The sequence below is a fragment of the Pleuronectes platessa genome, chromosome 4 (assembly GCF_947347685.1).
Source record: "Pleuronectes platessa chromosome 4, fPlePla1.1, whole genome shotgun sequence".
NCBI lineage: Eukaryota > Metazoa > Chordata > Actinopteri > Pleuronectiformes > Pleuronectidae > Pleuronectes > Pleuronectes platessa.
Genome location: NC_070629.1, coordinates 20506597 through 20528312, shown reverse-complemented (window position 1 = coordinate 20528312; position 21716 = coordinate 20506597). Strand labels below are relative to the sequence as shown.

General features: G+C 43.3%; 1 protein-coding gene across 1 annotated transcript in view; it reads left to right on the top strand.

Moving 5' to 3' along the window:
* The window catches only part of grid2 (glutamate receptor, ionotropic, delta 2), a 423119-nt gene that overhangs the window by 223314 nt on the left and 178089 nt on the right, over positions 1 to 21716 (top strand). The window contains exon 3 of the mRNA XM_053421456.1: positions 16005 to 16292. Within this exon, the coding sequence (XP_053277431.1) occupies positions 16005 to 16292 (288 nt within the window). The remainder of the gene's footprint in view (positions 1 to 16004; positions 16293 to 21716) is intronic.

Here is a 21716-nt window from a genome sequence, read left to right as displayed (position 1 = left end):
GCTCCGTCGCTCTGTGCTCGCAAAAGCTTGCACACAACGGGAAGTGTGAGCATGAGTGTGTGGCCATGTGTGAACAAGTGCACGTGTGTCTGTGTTTGTGAGTCGTAACTGAGGATGTAATCAAGTTCATCGATCGGGAGGTGGGCCAAACGTCCCCTAACATTAAAAAAAACAGAGAATTGACCTTGTAATTTAAGGACGTGGCTCTTACCAGCACACACACACACACACACACACACACACACACACACACACACACACACACACAAAACACTGCAGAACTTTGACACACCAGCCGACAGATCAGACCCCATTAGTCACTGGGAGAGTAGTACCATTCTTGACACTTGGTACTATGGCAGGTAATGGTTATGTGCACATGCAATTTGTTTCATTCATTACTTTCTGTTAGTGTCACAATCCGAGTGAGGTTGGGTGATATATGTTCCCTGAGAGTTATTTTGCTTTTCCAAACAGCCGTTTTCCTCCAACAAAAATGAACAATATTTCCCCACAATCTTAGTTCCCAACTCGGTGGTGCCAGAGGGATGTTCCAGTAAGACTTTGTTTCCAATCAAAGTTTTAGCCTCCGAGTCAATTAGTTTCTGTCGGGGGGGTCACACAAACAACCACTCAACAATGTGCCGCTCATTAAAGCAATCAGTGTTTTGGTAAACACATCAAATTCAAATTAATTTTTGAGAAATGATGCACCAAAAAACACATTTATTATCCTCTGTCAATATGCAGTATGGTGGATGCTTTTTTATTTATTTTTTTTATTTTTTTAATGAGTCTTTGCTGTCCTGTGATGAGATGCAATTACAACATTTGTCACTAATTGGTGTGTGTGTGTGTATGTTTGTGTGTGTGCTTTTGTTTGCTTTTGTCTGTGTGTGTGTATCAGCGTCCATGTGTGTCTCTAGCTGTCTGACTCTCAGTGGTGGGGCAGCTCTTGTCCCATTTCCACCCGGCTGTTTGTGCCACTCTGCAGCGCAGCACTCAAACCTGTTATTGTTGTCATTGTGTTGAAGCAGTTCTTCGTCTCCTATTGTTGCTCTCAGTTTGTGTTATCGAGGGACAATTATCAGACAGCAGTAGACCTAAACCTGTGAAAACGGTGGCGTTATTGACTGGGGGAGTATTTTCAGTTCAATGGAAGTTAAACACTCCAAACATTATTAAATATCTGGATCCATTCCTGAGATATTTTCCCAGACTAACGAAAGATCCGCTTATCGGTTGACATGCTTCAGGACCAGACGCCACATACTGAGTCGGCTCTTGTTACTGTTGTTTCCAAAACCATTTGATACACAACGTTTTTAAGATTGAAGGCTTTGTTCAGAAACGCAAACACATTAGCAAAACGTGAACATTTACAGGCGACTCCACCAAAAGTATCATTATCCCTCTCAAACCATTAAAATTTAGAGCTTTTGTGCACAGGCTTCACTGAAAGAATCGTGTTCCTACACTGGCACACACACACACACACACATACATACACACACACACACACACACACACACACACACACACACACACACACACACAGAGACCCACACGGATCAAAACATCCGCACACCACTCATTTGACTCTGAAAGCCAGGGTCAATTTTCTTTGTGATAGTGATCGACTTGTGCCATTGAACAATTCTCCATTCAGTCGTTTTCCCACCATCAGACAGCGACGAGTGGGGAGAAAGCAGACGAGGCTAAAGGCCCTGACAGACTCGATGTGTGCACGCCATTCTACGAGCCAGCAGCCATCAAAGTGATAACCACAGATTTAAAATGCAATCATTAAAGCCAAAGCTGACAGCTACTTTAATGAAAATAGATATTTATCAAACTCAACTACAGTCGAGGACCCCAAAAACACAAAGCGTGTCTGTTTGTTAATGTTTTCATGCTGCGTGATTGGCTATAAACACTTGCTCATTCAATTATGGATCAACAGACTGACAGCAGAGGGGCTCTGCTGACTACTTTGAACAGATTCTGCTGTCGCTTTTCAACTTGAAACACATCAGTCCCCTGCTCCTCTCTTCTCTCTGGGTCTTCACAGGGGGCCTGCCATCTGTCATGTGGCGCGCGCTTGCAGAGGCGCACGCTGAACACACTGAATGCACTGTATGAACGCCCACAAATAAAGAAAGATCTGGGACCGAGTCTGCAGTGGCACAAACATTCGCACGGAAGAGATGCGCCGGCTCACGTCCACGTGCACGCACTTGTTTCCTCCCACTGAGCTCATTCATTCTTGTTACAGAAAGTTATCAAGCACGCTGTCAGGGGAGAGAATGAGAGAGGGAAACCGAGAGAGGAGAGAAAGTGATGCCATTGGTTTGGCCGCAGTTCAACTCTTGTATATTTTTCTCAATTTAGTTTTCTGGGACACTGGGTGTGTGGAGACAGTGTGTTCCAGTCTCAGTCTGTTGCAGTTAAACTACAGTTTAGAAAAGCATGGGAGTGCACTGTAGAGGACCTGCAGACCGTCGGCCTCTCGATTCCCTGTTCTGTTTCTCTGAAGGACTCTTACACTCTCTCCCTCTCGAACGACACATCCAGAGCAGTCATCCCTGTTTGCTAATGGTTTGCAGAGAACCACTGTGCTGCCTTACTTCCAGCATAGGGACCATGCACTTCAGCTCGCTATGAGTTCTTGGTATGAATGTCATATCGACAGTCCAGCAAGAGTGTCCAGTACAATTGGAATGCATCAGAGAAAACATGAATTGCTCTCTCTTTCCCTCTCCCCTGCATCTGTCATCACTCTCATGCCGCTGTGCTCTAATCTCTTTTTGCTCTCTCCCTCCCAACTGTCTCTTTCACAGTTTGCATTCTCTACTCCCTCTTTCTCTGTCTCTTTGTATCTCAATTTGTGTGTATCTCCCTCTCTGCCATAACCTTATACACGTCAGGCTGTATTAATCCCCCCCACACACTTTTGTTCCTCTCCCATGCGCTCTTCTGTCAATTTCCCCTCCGTCCGCTCGCCGCTTCCCCCCCCGTCCTCCATCTGTCTTTTCTGTAAAATAAAAGGTGAACCCAGCCTTTAGCGAAACACTAGCACTTCAAAGGCCTCTCATTTCCACTCTCTCTTTTCATAACGGGCGGATGGAGTAGTGTTGTAACCCCGAATAACCTTTTCACCGTATGGCCCTTGTCTCCCTGTATCATCTCTCGTGCCATGCAAACAGCTTGTGTGTACAGTACGTGGCTCTTTAGCAAGACGGTTTGATTCCTCTTGGGTATGTAATTTCATCTTCATGCTCCACAAAGATGCGGGGGGGGGGGGGGGGGGATGCGAAGAGACACCTTACAGCTTTCACCCATAGGTCATCACATTCATTAAAGGACATCATCAATTATTATTACAAGAAAAAGACGACTTTTAAAGAACCGATTTCATGATTTTATAGCCAGTCATTAAAGGTGGTTTTATTTAACCAGCTTTTGTAAGTAGGTTCACAAGCTGTGCTCATAAAAATAATAAAATAAATAATTAGACCTGAGCCTCAGTATATTCTCGTAAATACAATTTTTTTTATTTATTGGGGCAGAAAGCAGCAACTGGTCTATCAACTAACACCAGAGTTAAAGTCCTACTAATGTAACATAATTCCTATTATTAGCTATGAATAAGCAAACTATATTTTATCACATTGAGTTTCTAAATGGGCAACAAGTTAGATGTCATTTTTGTTCCCCCGATGTAGAGCATATGGTGGATTAAAACGTTTTCACTCCCCTGTTAAGTAGAGCCCTGCAACAGCATAGTTTGAAATAATGTGGATCCCATTTGAAAGAAAGGTCACTTACCTGCTTTGTAATGGCCACATTTTATTGTAAGTTTTATTGTCATCCACACGTCACATACTCACTGAAATCCAAAGGACACCAGCGCAGCCTCTCACTGTCACACCTATTTTCAATGAGATAACGAACAAACCCAATTGTAAAATGCTATTTAAATATATGAATAACAAAGAATCTTAATGTAATTGCTAATCTCAGTTAAAGAGGCTGATGCATCATCAGATAATCCCTCTTTCGTCCTCTTACACTAAAGGGTGCATATATTATACCGCGGAAAATCAAATCCACCATATAATAACTGAATGTAGTTTTAAATATTTCTAGAAATACATTTGTACAGCTTAGTTTTTTTTTTTCTACTTCTCAAACTTAAATATCATCTCTGAGGATCTTTCTGAATCTGCCCCCGTCATCTGCTCATCATAAATATGAACATCAACGTGAAAGTGAAAAGTTGCACATTACTATTGAAAGGCTCGGAAAATCTAGCCTTTGCTTGAGGCGGTGATTTCAGATCTATTTCTACTTAAGTATCTCACTGTCTGCAAGATAAAGCTCACACCATTCACATCACCAACACAGTTCAAAAAAGGGATAATCATCAGGTGTATTTTATGACTAGAGCTAAGGTGATTTGGGGAGAAATGTGGATGATATGTGCAACGGCCTTGGTGCACTCATTTGCATTAACATTTCATGCATTTAGCTGATGCAGTATCACAGTAATTGCAGTATTCAGCAATGTAGGACAGGCACAATCAGGGTGATTGTGCCTTTTGGTGATGTGACGGTTGTGAACGTAGAGCAATCATGTAAGAGTAAAGTCCTGGGAAGAGACACAGAGGAGCTCGGGATCATTTCTTAGAATAATAATTAGAGTGAGGATATCAATTATTTGAATGAAGCTGATGGAAGATTCTCCCAGAGACTGTTTTCACCTCGTTGGGGGGTGATGGCGAGTCGCTGCTGGTTTGACTGGGTTTGGAAGGTCATCTCAGCGTTGGAGAGCCAGGAGAGAGAATGGTTGATACCATGTGGAGCGTCCAGACAAGGAAAGGAGAGCAAAGAGGTCTGTCGTAGCAGAACACAAGGCACGAGCTGGCATGTTGGACACTGGAAAGTTGCCTGGAGGAAAGGGGCGATAGATCCCTTCACAGTACTGTGTGCCAGCAGCAGGATTTGGAATTTGATACAAGCAGCCATAGGCAGCTGGATGCAGACAGTAACACTGTCTGTCTCTGTGTGTGTGTGTGTGTCTGTGTGTGTGTGTGTGTGTGTGTGTGTGTGTGTGTGTGTGTGTGTGTGTGTGTGTGTGTGTGTGTGTGTGTGTGTGTGTGTGTGTGTGTGTGTGTGTGTGTGTGTGTGTCCCAGCTCACTCATCCCTTTGGTGATGAACACTGGACAGCTGTTCTCCTTCTTTAAACATTATAAACTTTAAGCATGTGTAATTCTGTGTATCTGCATGTATGAGATTACCTGATGAGTGTATATGTGTCTGATTGTGAATTTGTACCTGTACGTGAGTTAATCTTTCCATATCAGGTGCTTGAATAATGAAATATCACATCAATATAATAAACTTTAAGAAAAAACATGAACAATGCTTTCAAAACGAGCTCAGAATATATATTGTTTTAATGTTAACCCATTAACATCTAAAGTGCCCAATAAAAACGACCCCTAGCACCTGAGGAGCCGACTGAATTCCCATCGTTTACAGAAGCTTTTTTCTCAGCCACGGAAGAAGATAGCTACATGAAATATAACCATTTGATAGTTTAAACATTTGTCTTTCATTGTAAATCATCACTGCTTCCCTCAACTTCAGGAATAATCTTTAAAAACTGGCAACGCTGAGTTTCCCCACCTTCTTCATCCTCCTCCTCCTCCTCCTCCTCCATCATCTATCCTGCTACCCAGTCTTGATGGGTTAATATGTATCCTAAGTTATCACTACAGACTTGAAGATCCATCATAAAGCAATTAAAACTACAGAGTGAGGCAAACACAACATCCATTACCTGATTGAAAAATAGAGGATTAAACTTGTTGTTGTTGTTTTTCATTAAGATGAATTTAACCCTGATCTTCCCTCAGCTTCCTCCTCAGAAGAGAACATTGCACAGTGAACAGAAATAAATCTCTGCTTAAATTATTCAATTAATTAACTTTAGTTAATCACTCTAACCTTCCATTACATGCATTTCAAATGCTCTCTATTGTTTCCCACTCTGTTCCCAGCTCTGTCAGTGAGGGTGCAACCACTTTCTTCCTCATTGAAGTAAATCTGATAGAGTCATGTATCATGACGGAGTTCCCAACAGTCTCTCCATAATTCATCCATCTCTCTCTCCCTCCCTCCTTTCATTGCCTTCACCCTCTCTCTATCTCACCCGCCTGCTGATTTGCATTTGTCTGCAACTCTACAGGCCGCTATCCCTCTTTCCTTCCAGAGCTCTTTGCAGTAATATATTGATTAAAAATAATCTCTCTTTCCCTCCATTCAGCATACACTTTCTTTTCTCAAATGCTTATTCCTGAATTTCTCTCTATGGACCAAACACTATATTCCTTGCCCATTTCTCACCCTGTATGCAGCTATACAGCTAATTACGTTGTTTCATCACTCAGCATGATGCTGTCTCTTGTAAATAATCTGGAAACTTAAGTGCTTTATTATCATGATGATGATGATGATGATACTTTTCTTGTCAGAATGCATCTGAAATAGTTTTTGGCATCATGTAGCAGCTTCATTTACAACATCACAGGTAATAAGAGTTAACACAGGGAGTTAAAATACATGCATTTAACATAAGATTAAAATCACAAAATGTTATTGTACATTTGATCTGCCATTGAGTTCCTTGTTTAATTTCAGGATTGTCTGCAGAAAGGACTTTTTCACTCTCATCTTATTAAATCGTGGAACCTTGTTTCCCCGGCAGGATGGTAACGGTCTATATCCACTGTTCAGGTCATGATTGGAATCAGAGACAGTGTTTCTGGCCAATCTTAGTATGTTCCTGATGTAGGCTAAATCATAGATTTTCTCCATAAATTGGCCGACAATCTTTGAGCAGATGTTGATTTGGTGGAGAAGTTTTTGATTTCAAAGTAGTGGACAGACACTTGTATTATTACAGTGCTGTAGAACACTCACAATCACTGAAGAGGTCAGGCGGCGGAGGAAACCGATTCTTTGCTTTGCCTTTTCATGGGTCAGTCTGTGTTTCTGCAAATGAAATGAAATGTCATGCTTTAATGTTTCCCCTACAGTCCATCACTGGGTCAGTCAGTTACAAGTAAATTAAGCTGTCTGTAATTACTCACCTCAGGCCAATCACTGGAGTGTTTACTCCCCCCCCCCCAAGCATTTGGTCAGAAACGCGATCACAGACAGATGAATAGTACAATGATTATTCATTGTCACTCTCAGACAGCCAATTTCATTATCAAGCCCCATCAGCCAGGCAGTCTTTTTTATGGGGAGTGAAAACAGAGGACCAGTTAAATTGTGCTCATTTGTTTCCAAAAAAATTCACTCGCTGCCACATTTCTCTCTCTCCTCTCTCTCGCTCTCTCTCTCTCCGTCCCTCCCTCTCTCTTTCTGACAATGACAGGTATGCACGGAAAGAAAAAAATGAATGCACACACCCACACACACACACACACACACACACACACACGCACACACACCTGTGTGAGCAACTGAATATTGAGATACCAAGTGGGAAAACGTGACATCTGCCGTGTGCACAGGCAATGAATACAAAGACACACTGAGCCATTAGCAGTGAAAAAAAACAATCCATTTTCTAAATATGATTAAAGCATTGACAAATGGGTCATTAACCAAGCTGACAAAGAGAATATGGGAAAAGACAAAGCAAGAGGAGTCAGTTTGTTTGTGTCTATATTTTGTTGGTATTCAAATCTTATGTAGGGCCAGAAATTTGAAGTTTAATAAGTAAAAATGAGAGTATGAGTGTAGGGAAGTGAGGGAGGAGAGAAAGAGAAATGAGGAGATCTGTCCGAGGGAAGTAATGGCAGTCGCAGCACCAAGGTTGTAAACAGAAGAGCTGTGGATTTTCCCAATGGACACATTAATCCCATTGACCTTACAATGGATAAAGCTCGGAGACTAGGATATATACGTCAGGTCTCTTTGAATGGATTGATGGTGGATGGAGGAAGGAATAAGAAAAGGAGACAGGGAAACAAGAAATGAGAAGAAGGATAAACTGTTGCACACCTTTGAGCCACTTTTGGAAATGCAAGGACTTTCACTCAAACTCTGATAATAAGGCGCTTTATTTGGATTCTGTTCCTTCTCTCTGATAAAAATCAGTGTGACCCATGACAAATATTTATTCCTTCTTAGCTACAGCTCCTACGAGCACACGCCGCTGATAATTTAGTCGAACAAGACAGATAGCAGCTGCAGAAGTGAGAGGAAAAGCATTGCAGGAAAACTGCTGACAACCTGGAAAACACTGAGGGGGGGGGGGGGGTTCATGCTGTCGATATCAGGAGATAAAAGAGAGGTGCAGTATGTGATACTAGAAGTGGGCTGGCATCAATATATAATAACTAACACAACCACATGAAGAAGGTTAATTTTCTCTCCTGTCTATATTCAGATTCTACTTTTATTTAACTATATGCAATAATTGGTGTGAAAGTGTGCAACCTTTTTCACATTGGAATTAATTGATGTCAGGGTGTGTTGCCACATATGACCACATAAAGCAAAAAAATAGATCTTTGCAGATTCACATTTTGTATAATCCTTGATAATCTTTGATGGGTGACAAGCTATCACCTTCATCGACATGTGTGATGAAGCGTTTGGGTGTATGCAGCATTAAATAAGGGAAAGCTTTTAAGATTTGAATTACATCACCTTGACGTCTCATATAGAGACTCAATTTACATATTTACAGCCACTTACTATCCAAGCATTTTAATGCTGTTCTGCTCTGTAGTTATGATGGGAGCATATTTTCCTCTTTCGTGATCAAGGTGTAGGTTTCTATGTGGAAAACCTGCAGTGCATTTAAGAGCAGTTTGAGGCAGGGAAATAGGGAAACACAGTTGTATTATTAGGTTTTGTTATTATCAATTAATGGTTAATTAATACACCCCGGCTCTCGTTGGCAATAACGTTATTCATAAGCAACTTTCGAGACTTAACAAAAAAAGTCAGCCAAAATATGTAGATACAGATACAACTATAAAATACCCACTGGTGCACAAGTGTAATCTTGAATTTCAAAATGCATTTTAAAATGCCTAAAAGCAAAGGAGAAGAGACAGTGGTAATACGATGCAAAGGGGAGCGCAGCATTTTAAGAAACACTATAAAGTGCAAAAGTCACATTTTAATTGGATTTAGCTCACAGTTGATTTGATGGTTCGATGGAGGGGCAGAGGAAAAACTAAGCTTGCCCTGAACGATGCTGTACATGCACCGACCTCGGATAATGGACTGAAGAATTCAGTTGAGTCTGCTGGATGAGTGGCAAAGGGTGAAGGAGGCAAAGATCAGTGAGGAGAGACAGTAGGAGGGAGAGCGGTGTGGAAAAGAGGCATTTATCTGTCCTGCTCAACAACTCCGCTGGCTAAAGGAACTAGGGAATCGTACTGTTGACGCATGTTGAATCAAGGCAGGAAGATGGAGAGAAGGAAGAAGGCGTAGAAACGTGAGTAAAGGAAAGAGTTAGTTAACAAAAGAACAGCAAAGGTGAAGGAGGTGAGAGTTTATTCAAAGGGAAGAAAAAGACGTGGGGGAAGGGGGGGGGGGTTTCATCTGGCGAGCGTGATAACGGTGAGTGCAGTAACCAGATACATATAGTGGTAAAGGGTACGGGATTGAGGGGCAGTTGGAGGTAAGGAGGAGAGGAGGCACAGATGGAGTTCCGGGGAGACGTCAACAAACAAAAAGGGGCTTGATGACAGATAGGATGTATACATCTCCGGGGCATGAAGACAACAGCAGGCAAGGAAGAGACGGTGCTAAATGTGACAAGATGAAGGGACCAAAGGGGGTCCATTAAATGTTAATGGAGGCAGAGTAAGGGTTGTGGGCTAGAGATTGTGTTTTTTGAGAAATCGTTGTTCTGGTTCCTTTCAACAACAGGAAGTGCCAGAAGTCAGAGAACTTCAAGTGATGCATTTCTAGAGCAACAAAGTCAAAAAGGGCATGTTATCCGTTTGCTCATTCTACCTCCCTGACTACATTAATTCAAGTGCTAATTCCCTCAAGGAGTTCACATCACACACACACACACACACACACACACACACGCGCATACTGTATATAACGCAGAGCACAGTTTCAGCCTGCCAGCAGTGTGAGTAAGCATCCCTCTCTCTCTCTCTCGCTGTCTGCACTCAGTGCTTTATGGCACGGTGCACAGCAGCAGCAGTTTGGAGCTGCGGATTTAGAACAATACATGAAACAATACACAGACACAAGTAGGTCATGCACACAAACACGTACATGGTGATGATATATACACTCTCAGCTGTGACACTGCTGTGGATGCTTCCTCTCTTTCTGTCAGTGAGTTTCCGATGGGGCCAAAACACTTGATCATGATTCCACGCTCTTTGTGCCGCTGGTCGATACTCCGGATCCCTTTTCATTCAGCTTCAGATAAGAGAGCACCTCAATGTTGTAAAGAAACTCACTTGTCAGTTAAGCCACCAGAAAAAATTAGGAACCCCTTTCCTAACCCCTTTACCAAGGGGTTATGAAGAGGGGGAGTTTTCACCTGGAAAAGCTAAAGCTGCTGCAGCGATGCATTGGTCAGTGCACGCGCCAACTGTGACGTCAACAGAATATCTCATGTACTTGCACTGGAGGCTTGGTGACTTGGTGCAGTCTTCTCTGAAACGCTGAGAAAAAAGAACAACACAGACAGAAAAAAGGCAAAGGAGAGGAAGAAACGAAAACCATTGTTTCCTGCAGAATGTCTCATCCTTACCAGCAGTGACTGCAATCTCAATAAACCAGCTATCTGGGATTATCTATCCTCCCTTAATTACGAGTCATTGAGATGTCTGTAGACACTGACTTGTTGGTAGACTTTGGTCGTCAGTTCAATCCACGTCGTGCTGGATGTGTGCCAAGTCAAAAAAGAACAACGTTGGAAGTTGCAAGACCAGCTGAAATGATGCTGCCAAGTCTTGCTGGCACGCACCGCCACGTGCAAGGAGAGGAGTATCGAGCATAAACTATACTTTAGTCAGCAGTGGGTGGGTGGGGCGGAGTAATTTTAATATGTTGGAGAAAAGCACAATATGAAGACATGCTGTTCCTAAACAATTATTTATGAATGCCTCGAAGAGGTTGTCTGTATAATCACATCGATCTAATATTCTTTTAAATTCTGGTCCACTTCATGTTTTAAATGCACATTTCCCAAAGTGTGATGTAACTCTATCAGCATTTTTAGGCATTTCAGTATATATATAAAAAAAAAGATGCAAACAAAGTTTTATCAATTTCTATTTCATTTTAATATATTCCTTTTTCAGATCAGGTCAGGTCAGTTCAGTGCTTTTGGCTAGTACTGTCCGAGTGGTAGTTTAAAGAGTATCTAATCGGACATGCAGGCCGAAGGGGGAATTCCGTACTCTCTATATGTTTTCCTCCTTTTACAACTGTGTTAAAACGTTTGTCAGAGGTTTTCTGACTTACTCGAGACATGTTATACAGCTGCACACATCCAGACGCTCTGTGCTTCTTCTTCAGGTATCGATTTCCTCGCTTCCCTCTGTCTTTCCCGGAGTTTTCCATCGTCAGTCACTGGCTTGCAGAAACTGGACGACTATGTATCAGAGTGATAAAGTGTGTGTGCTTAGTGCGAGCGTGTGGCAGGCAGAGAGCGGCTTGCAGAGACACAGGCGGCAAGCAGAATCAGTCACACCCGGGTGCAGGTGGAGTGCTTGCAGTCCATTTATTCTGACAGGCTCTGGAACTGAGGAGGGGGCTCGATACCATGCTCTGCTGAAGGCAACACATGTAAAATACACACTGACATCGAGAACATGCACCGAAACTGCATGTAGACGAGACCTATGCAAACCAGTGTTCACTCTGAATACATGAAAACCTTTTACAGTAAAGCTGTAAAAGGTAAAAAAAAAAGCCTGATGAGATGATGAATACCCACGACATTGCATTAATGATAAATAAATAAATATCCTACGAGCTGATGAATAAGCAAAGTCGATGAGTCACAGAATAATCCCTGTGGCCGACAGTCTGAACCGTCTAGGACGCGCACATGCCTCTGGAAGACTGACACGCACAGCCCTCAAATAAACAACTCTGCATGACTGCCTGACAGGTCTGAGTTGCTCTAGCCACATTGATCCCAGGATGATTTATCACGAGTCAGTGTGCGGCTCATGTACAGGAGGGCTGTGTGTGTGTGTGTGTTCTGTGTGGGTTGGCTATGATGGTGGTGGTTTGGTGTGTGTGTGTGTGTGTGTGTGGGGGGGGTTATGGTTCAGGATGAATGGTGAAAGATTCCAAATGGCTGCATTTTGTAGTTGTTAGCACTCCGACTCCGACTCTCTCTCTCTCTCTCTCTCTCTCTGTGAAATCCAAATCTTTTCAATGTGCTCAAAGTGCAGTCATCGTACGCAGCAGTTTCTCTTTAAAGTGTTAGCAGGATCTGAGGAAACATTATCCGTCTGTGCAGCTTTACATTCTACTCGTACTTCATCACTCGGGCTCTACTTTTTAGAATGATTCATACACTTTTAAACCTTTAATGGCGAGGTGTGTTTTTTGCGAGGTGCGTTCAATTGTTCCCGTAGTCCCGTATTTGCCTCACCAGCATTCACAGGTCTTTTCTCATTTTCCACTCTCCTTTAACCGTTGCCTTCTTCAGAGTGATGTTAAAAAAATGGGCTGGGTTAACACAACGGGCCCTTTAAGTCATTAGCAAAGAGTATTAATGAGCCTGGTGCTTAGAAGCCCCCACCCCCTGCAGCCTGGAGAGTGTGTGATGTAGTGGGGATGAGGGCACTAATTCTCCAAAGTGCCCTAATAAGTAGAGGATTAGCAAAGCCTTCCATTAGCCAAAGCCTTGATGATGCTAAGCTAATATTCGGCAGCGAGACATGAGTGAGGCGGCTGAAGCGCTAGTTAGCATGACGGCTATGGAATCGGGATAATGTAGCTTATGATACATGACTGGCTTATTGAGCTCAGTTATTCAGAGAAATGCAGCATCTCACACACACAAGCATTAAATAAATTCTTGCTCGACGCTGACATGTTGAAATAAATCCACAGGTATAGCCTCTGACATCAGGATGCAATGCTCACATATTAGGGTGGCGAGAGATGGAAGGTGAGACCTCGGTTCATTGGTTTGAGAATAATGGCCGTGACTAAGCACTGGGCTGACACAGTGGAGTTTAATCATATATTGTTATGCTTTAATTAATTCCTCAAATCAGGACCTGCACAATGGGTAGTACAACTGAAACTGCTTTCGCTTCTACTCATTAATCATCTGCATCAATGCTTGAGGAAATGGTTGCCTGAATTAACCCTTAAGCTTTAGCTGAAAAGGAAGATCAGTCCTATAGCAAACTATTGCCAGTTATCTTTAGACAGGGTTTTGTGTCCATATATTTAAATCTTTTGCTTCCTAATTAGATATATTTCATTGATCTATGTGATAACTGCAACCATTTAACTGTGAAGTCCTGGATGGACCAGCTCCAGTAACACTTCAATTTTCTGCATTAAGCTTCTTTTGTTAACTCATGCAGGCTGCACAGGACAAGAATATTGTCACATTAAATTAGTTTTAGGGCGACAACTTTATGTAGACCTCCAAATTAAATCTCTAAATTATACTTGAACTTCTTGGAGCAAACAACAAAAGCAAAGAACCAGTGTGCCATAAATACACAAACAGACACACACAAGCTGGGTTTGGTTTATGACCAAATACAAACCTGATGCATTGTATTTTAAAGAGCTTTGTAAGTTCTTTAAAATACAATGCATCAGGTTTGTATTTGGGCTTTTTGGAGCCAGAGCCTGCGCAGTGGCAACCAGGAGAAAGACCCTCAGTATTGAGGTCTCGCCAATGCATGCGCTCGACCAATCACGAGTCAGTCCCAGCTCTCAAACACAGTATTCCCACATGGTTTTATTGCACCAAGTAACTAATTAGAACCAAACTTTGATGTGGATTTTGACTCTTTAATTTGGTTCAAGTCCGATTTAATATTATGGAGGACACGGTATTCACGACCTATAATGTAGCCAGCCACCAGGTGGCGATCAAGATACATTGGCTTTACTTTTGAGGAGCGGTTCGGACGTCTATCGATAGTGGACACAAATTGATATGAGAGATTTGTATATCGCACACACCATAAATATATCGGACCTCTCTCTCTCTCTCTCTCTCTTATACACACACAAACACTCACAGTTTTATTCTTTTTATTTATTTTATAAGCACCATGACTCTCCTCAGGCTCTTCTTTCTTTGAATCTCTTGCTTCACTTTTGCAGTGTCAACAGATTAGTCTCTGTGGCATTATACAGGCTCACTGTGTGTTTTAGATTGTGTTTTTTGTGTATGTATCTGTGTGTGTGTGTGTACACCGTACTCTCTTTAAATGTTTTACTCAGCCACATTTTGTTGCAAGGATTTTAGTCTGCTACAAGTGAAGTGAACACCCGTCTGGTGCTGAGGAGCCACATGGTAGCAGAAGTGAAGGATGGAGTGAAGATCAGGATTGATGAGGGATGGTAAAAGGGGGCCAGAGAATAAGGGCAAAGTGTGGGTGGCCATCTGGGTAAAGCATCTGAAAGTCTGATGGTGGGAGGCAGAAGAGGTGTGAAAAAGTAAAAGGAATAAAGAGGCGATGAATCAAAAAATGGTAGGAGTAAGGGAAGGGTAGAGGATAGATGGATGCTTGTGTTGCCACAAGGGTAAACAAAAGATGAGGGAGAAAATGGTGACTAAAGATGGTGGGAGGAAGAAGAAAGGTGCTGAAGAAGGGATGTTTAAAAAAGGAGGTGGAAGAGGAAGGCAGATGACTGCACAGTGAGGACAGTGCACGGCATTGTGTGGCGCTGCTAGGCAAATAAAATGAGAATCACTGCAAGACTGGCGCTCTGAAGTGATTGGGGCTGAAAGGTAAGCACTCAGGGGGGTTGTTTTAGACAAGAGGGGAGATAACAGCGGAGAGGGTGTGTAGGGTAGGAGGTAGAGGTGTTTTTGAGGCCACTAGAGGCCTGGGAATGGATGAAAGGAGGAAAAGGAGGTGAAATAAGCGCAGATAGTGTCTCAGAGCTGCGGAGCGTTTAGGCAGCACGGCACAAACAGCCAGGGGACTGTGGATCGTCTCTTCAGAAAAGAGGGAACATTTTACACCATGGTTTTTTTATTAGGCTACATCTTTGACTGCACTTTTTTATGGTGCTATACTTTAATAGTCTTTTGTATAAGGCTGCAATATATATATATTGTATTATTGTTCAGGAAGTAGCCTGGAGGTCTATTCATAATGTGGACATTTGCACGACTGTGTTACCTTTCAGGCTTAAGGCTTGACTTGACTTTTATTCAATAGATAGAATAATGCTTGCTGTCAGGTTGCTTTTGTCATAATGGAAAACATTTAAATGTGATGTGATGGAAATTTGAAATGGGTGAAATGGCCACAACCTGGAACACTGGTCATTGTTCTCTGACTCGGTTGTAATAGACGGGCAAAAAGTAGAATGAGTGTTCTGCACCAAGTGTTTTTAATGATGCGGTCATCTTGTTTCATAAACGTGGCGTTTTCCTCCGTGTCAATAATCTTTAAGTATTGTTTTATTTATGTTTTATACGAATGTCACACCCTGAAGACCAACGCATGTTCTATGGATGTGTATCATGTCCAGGGGTAAAATGAGCCTCGAGGTTGAAATAAGAATCTCCATGAATAAGAGTCTTTACATGTGGCGCACAATACACTCCCATCTATCATTACCTACTATTCTCTCTATTTCAAGTTACCAATTGGAAGGTTGTGTATGAGTAGTGGAACCATTGCCTTTGTATGGTTTAAAACAAATAACCTTTTCCTCTTCTGTTTTCCTTCTTCCTTCTCTCTCTGCTGCCTCCTTCTCCTCCATCCAGCATGCGAGCTGATGAACCGCGGTATCCTGGCCTTGGTCAGCTCAATCGGCTGCATGTCAGCAGGCAGCCTTCAATCTCTTGCCGATGCCATGCACATCCCCCACCTCTTCATCCAGCGCTCCCCAGCGGGGAGTCCCCGCTCCGCCTGCCCACCCACCAGTCGTGTCCCTGGAACCGATGACTACACCCTAATGGTCCGCCCACCTGTCTATCTCAATGAGGTCATCATGCAAGTGGTGTCTGAGTATAGCTGGCAGAAGTTCATCCTCTTCTATGATTCTGATTTTGGTAAGGAAACACTTGATATGTCCCTTATTGATATCATACAACATTGAATTTATCCAACATCAATATCGCCACCTGAGTGGTTTCCTAGCACTGGTGTGACCTTATAAGAGGAAACAGACGTCTATGCTCTCTTCTTCTCTCTGTGTATGGCAAATGAACACAGATGAACACTCACATACAGACATGTATATGCATATTCATGTGCATGAAAACACTGAAGGAGGCTCACACATGCATATGCATCTTTATGCATCGTTATGCTGATGGAACATCAGTCTGCCTGTGTGTGTACGCCGTCTCATTTTGCCCTCCTTCTGCATCTCTCTCTGTCTCCTCGCCCCCTCTCTTTCCAGTCCATTAACTTGAACATTACATGAGAAAAACTCTATGTCCTTTTATATAGTGCCACTCTGTTCCTTTAGTGTCTTAGCTGCTTTCTGCAGAAATATTGTTTAGCTGTTTTCCAGGCTCTTACACCTGTATTCAAATGCACTGGTGTACTTTATACATGAGACTTAGGCTTATACAACACGCTCATTGTGTCCTTTTTGTCCTCCAACACCTTCACATCATCACATTCCTGTTATACACGGAAGTGGTGCTGCCAACTTAATCAGACTCACTCACACACCCTGTTCATTATATAGACAATAACCATTATAGCTGTGGTTTACACCTCACATTCTGGGTGCATGTGCAGCACATCATTAGCCTGGATGCCAGACGAACTTAGCCCCGCCCACAACATTTTGGTTGGGCAGTTCGGTCTGGAGTCGCTCCATTGGGAAAAAATTATGGCCCGACCGGGCCAATCAGATTGTCAGGGCGGGCTTTATACGATGATTGACAGATGATCAACGGTAACGTAATCAACCACGTCATCACAGTGCCCTCGGGTTGAATTCGTTTTCAACAAACATGCCTGCCGCTGGCGAGCTGAGATGTGTAGATGCTGCCATTGAGTCTGTTTTCGAAGACATCGACAGCGCATTCATTTTGAAAGAGGAACACAGAACGTGGAGGCGATGCCAAAGCACCGCGCTAATCCCTATCGCCCCGGCGCTTGGCTGTTCACAACGCACACTGAAGCGACGCTGAACCGCCGGGCAGCGCTAATAATATCACCCGTTGATCCAGTAGATCGCTGCACGGCTTTGTGCCAGTCACACCGGAGGCTGAAGCACCGCGCTGCGCCAAGGCTGCCTCGCGGTGCTTCAGCCTCCGGTGTGACCGGCACAAAGTTTTAACATGGGAGTGGATGGGAGCCAGCTGTTATTTAAGGCTTGGCGCTGCGCTGAAGCGTCCGGTGTGAACCCGGGTCTCACAATGCGTTGCTTAGCATACGTCACATACTATGTTGCTCTGATTGGTTGTAGGTCTATCCAATTGAGCGAAGAGGAATTTTACTTCCTGGTCAGTTGAAACACGCCCCATAATTTTTTCCCAATGGAGCGACTCCAGACCGAACTGCCCGACCAAAAATGTTGTGGGCGGGGCTAAGTTCGTCTGGCATCCAGGCTAGCACATCATAGCTGCATCGCTGATCTGCTGCGTCCTGTGCACAAACAGTACATGCAGGGAGCTTGTCTGCTGTAGAGCTGCTACATGAGGTTTTTGCTATGACAACTGTATTTGTTCAAATAAAAATAGCCTCTGTCCTCAACTACATACCATGAATCTGCCGTATGAAGCTGTGTATCTTCCGGTCCTTCAAACATTTCACATGATGAAAAAAGACGTTCTGCCAAGCATATGCGCTGCTAACGCATCACGTTCGGCCCCTGGCGTTAAATTAACTTACTATCGCGTTGAGATAAGGACTTTGCCACAAGTCCCCCTTATATGTATGAAGCTAATTCAACTCTTGCTCACCCAGAGAAGACAATGCCAGTGCACTGCATCTAATGAGCTGAAACGCATGTTGCATTCTGAACACCTCAATGAATGCTGTATCTATCTTTATCGCTTATCCTTTGAGGGCCGCAGGGCTGCTGAAGCCAATCTCAGCTGACACTGGGTGAAAGGACAGGCCCAGTGTTTTGGTGGCTAATGAAAAAAGACAACCTGTGACATTACTCATTGCTGGGTGGGCAGAATTACAACACACCTAGGAGTTACAGCCAGTACAAAGCAGTGTAAGAGTTGTCTGCCTTTAGTATTTTAGCTTCAAATTACTGCATGTAGCCATAATGGGCATCCTTCACACTCATTGTGTTGAATTAACACAATTAATGTGTTGTTGCATTGATCTCCACAGTGATCTCTTGCAGTGGAGTTGATCTGCAATGTGTTCTGCCGACTCAAACACAAGGCATTACAGCATTTTATCTGCGTATCGAATATGTCACGTGAAAGTACCAACTACTGCACTCTACCATGCTGTTAATATCGGATGCATATTAAACAGAGGCTAATGTGGCCCTTCTGGAAACGCTCGTCCCGCACTGCAGACGTCAGCACAGTTAATACCATAATTAAATTAAAGCAACATTGGGAAAGAGCATTTTCCTCCAATCTGCACAGTTATTGGCAGGTAACACGGCTGAGATGGCCAAGAACCAGTCCTCCTCTCTGTGTCTATTACACATGAAGTAACAACTATTGTCAGCCTGAGTCATGATGAATGATTAAACCCAGGGCGACAATGTAGTATCGGTATGTTCAAACCAAAGTAGGAACCTCCTTACATGTGGCATCTGGATCGTACAAGACCTCTCCCTGATGATGGATGATGATTACTTTTAACTTCAACTTTAAATTCTGCAACACAGTAAAATCCACCATTACACGCTTCGACTTCTTGACATCTGCATTACAGTGACTAACAAATAAATTCACGACTGTTGGGGAAAAGGTTTTTACTTCAACCTCAACCTTGCCCTAATCTACACTGTAGGCAAGAGAACCATTACCCCTCCAGACGGACAATTTTCAATAAATTTGTTTCCCAAGAGTGGCAAAGTTCAAACAAAGACGACCCCATTCATCCCTATTCACTCACACACACACACACACACACACACACACACACACACACACACACACACACACACACACACACACACATACACACACACACACACTATTAACCCACTTAAATTGCTATATCCCCTCTGTGCTCTGTGACCACTGATTCAGCACATGGATCCTCTGGGTTTTGGCAGTGCTGTTCTCTCAGCCACAGAAGGCCCTTTAAAGATATCACCATTGTTCCCTAATGGCCTCACCCAAGGAGAGAAGGGGGAAGCTTGAATGTGCACAAGAGACCCGGTAAGAAAGAAAGAAAGAAGAGAGAGAGAGAGAGAGAGAGAGAGAGAGAGAGAGAGAGAGAGAGAGAGAGAGAGAGAACGAGGTAGAGAGGAAGAGGGATGGCCTTTTAAGATGATAGCAATGTTCCCAATAGACGTCGCCTTTGCACAAGGAGAGTTCTTTGGAGAACAGACAGCTGAGTGTGTCGTCTCAAGTGAAGCTGCGTTGCGACTGTCCCAATCCCTATTTTCAGCTCTACTGGTGCATCCCGGACACTGAGAACACATGTTTTTCTCTCTATCATCTCTCTCTCTCTTTTCTCTCATAGTTTCTCTCCCTCTCTCTCCCTCCACCTTCCTTTCGTTTCTCTTTCCCTCTCCGTTTAAGCTCCCTCTTTCTCCCTTCATCCGTCCATCAGGTGCCTTGTACTGTTAAAGCTGATATATGCAAAAAAAAAAAACATGAGTGACACATTGCTGTTGTCGAGCAAATGTGAGAAGTAGCACTTAGTGGTAATAACACTGTTGGCATTTAGATGATTTGTTTTGTTTTGCTTTTAGCCAATGAGAAGAGGGGCCCCTGGCACAATATTAAAAGGTTATAGCTGGAGTAAAGAGCCTTTTCAAAGTATGCTGCTTGTTAGGATGCCAGTCTTTTATTAGGTGAAAGTGCTCATATTTTGGAAAGACATGCTAGGCTTAATAAAAATGAAAGTGAATACAGACGATAAAAGGTTGTTGGTGTTGTCCGCGGTAAACATTAAATTAAAAGTCTTCCCTCTAAATAGAAAAAGTTCCGTGTTTCATTTGGGGGATCAATAAGACAATATATCTCCTAGACATAGTGTATTTGCTGTGGTGCTTAAAGGGACAACTCCACCAAGTGTTTACCTACTAATTCCAAAAACATCAGTCTGTCTTTCTGTCTGTATGAATGTGTCGCAAACAAGTCATCTGATAGACACCCTTTCTATGTGTACTGTAAATTGCCAGAGGAACTGCAGTGCTGAATTAAGTGCAATTTTACCTTCAATAAACAATAGAAAAATAAATAAACTGGCCAGGAGGCCCCCCCGCGCGAACAGAGGGTTCCCCCAGCGGGCGCCGTAGCTGAGGTGATCCGCGAGAAGGTCCCGACACGCGTCCAGAGTCGCCGCCGCCGACCGCCGTACCCGGTCCCCTCCAACGGCCCGCCTACAGCACCGGCGGGGGACACCTACCCGCGGTCCAAGAGAAAGAAAGCCCCCGCACCACTGACGCCGTGAGGCACCGCAGAAGAGGACCTCCCCCCCCAACGGGGCGACTGCTCCCCCAGCCGCGGCACGTGCCCAGCGGTTTAACCACAAATACCAATGATAAGTTTATTACCGATGTGCAGATGTCGGTAAACATCTTCGGTGCAACACTACATATTAGATAATTTCCCACGGCACACCTGACGATCTCTCACGGCACACTAGTGTGCCGCGGCACACTGGTTGAAAATCACTGGCTTAACAGACCTCTTGATAAGCGGATACTCAATCAACGGAAAAATAAAACCAGCTCACTAATTCATTCAAACTTTTTCATTGGCCAAGCATTTAGGAAGAACTTTGACAAATCGTCCTTTCCGATAAACCAGGTAGGATGAATGCAAAATGTTCTAATTTCACTCCATAGGCTGTATATAAAAAGCTCTGCAACAAAACGTCCAGCTCACACTCCCAAAAACACATTGTAGATCTATTTGAGGAGGACTCAATAGTGACTCAATAATACTGGATACCTCTGGAGCATTAATACCAAGCTAACAGTCCATTCTAAAGCGGCTGGTTTTAATAGGGCACTGCGCTCGTTTCCTCAACTGAGAGGATATTTAGAATCTATCGTTAAGCTCTTTTTAAAATGAATTATGCAATCAATATGTTTAATCTGTGTCCACCTTTAAGATGATACCATACAGGCCATGGGTGTTATAATGCAGCCCATAGATGCTGCAGTGTCATGGCTCTGTGCCATGTGCTCATAGTGCTGTGGGTTGGAGTTCAGGTTGTAACCGAAGACCACGGTCATTAAACACCGCTCCCTCACCTCACATACTGCCATCTAATGAAGCATGGTTATAGTTTAAAACAAAATGTCTTTCCTCTAGATCGACCTCCTTCCTATCTCTAAACTCCCTCGTGATAGTGTG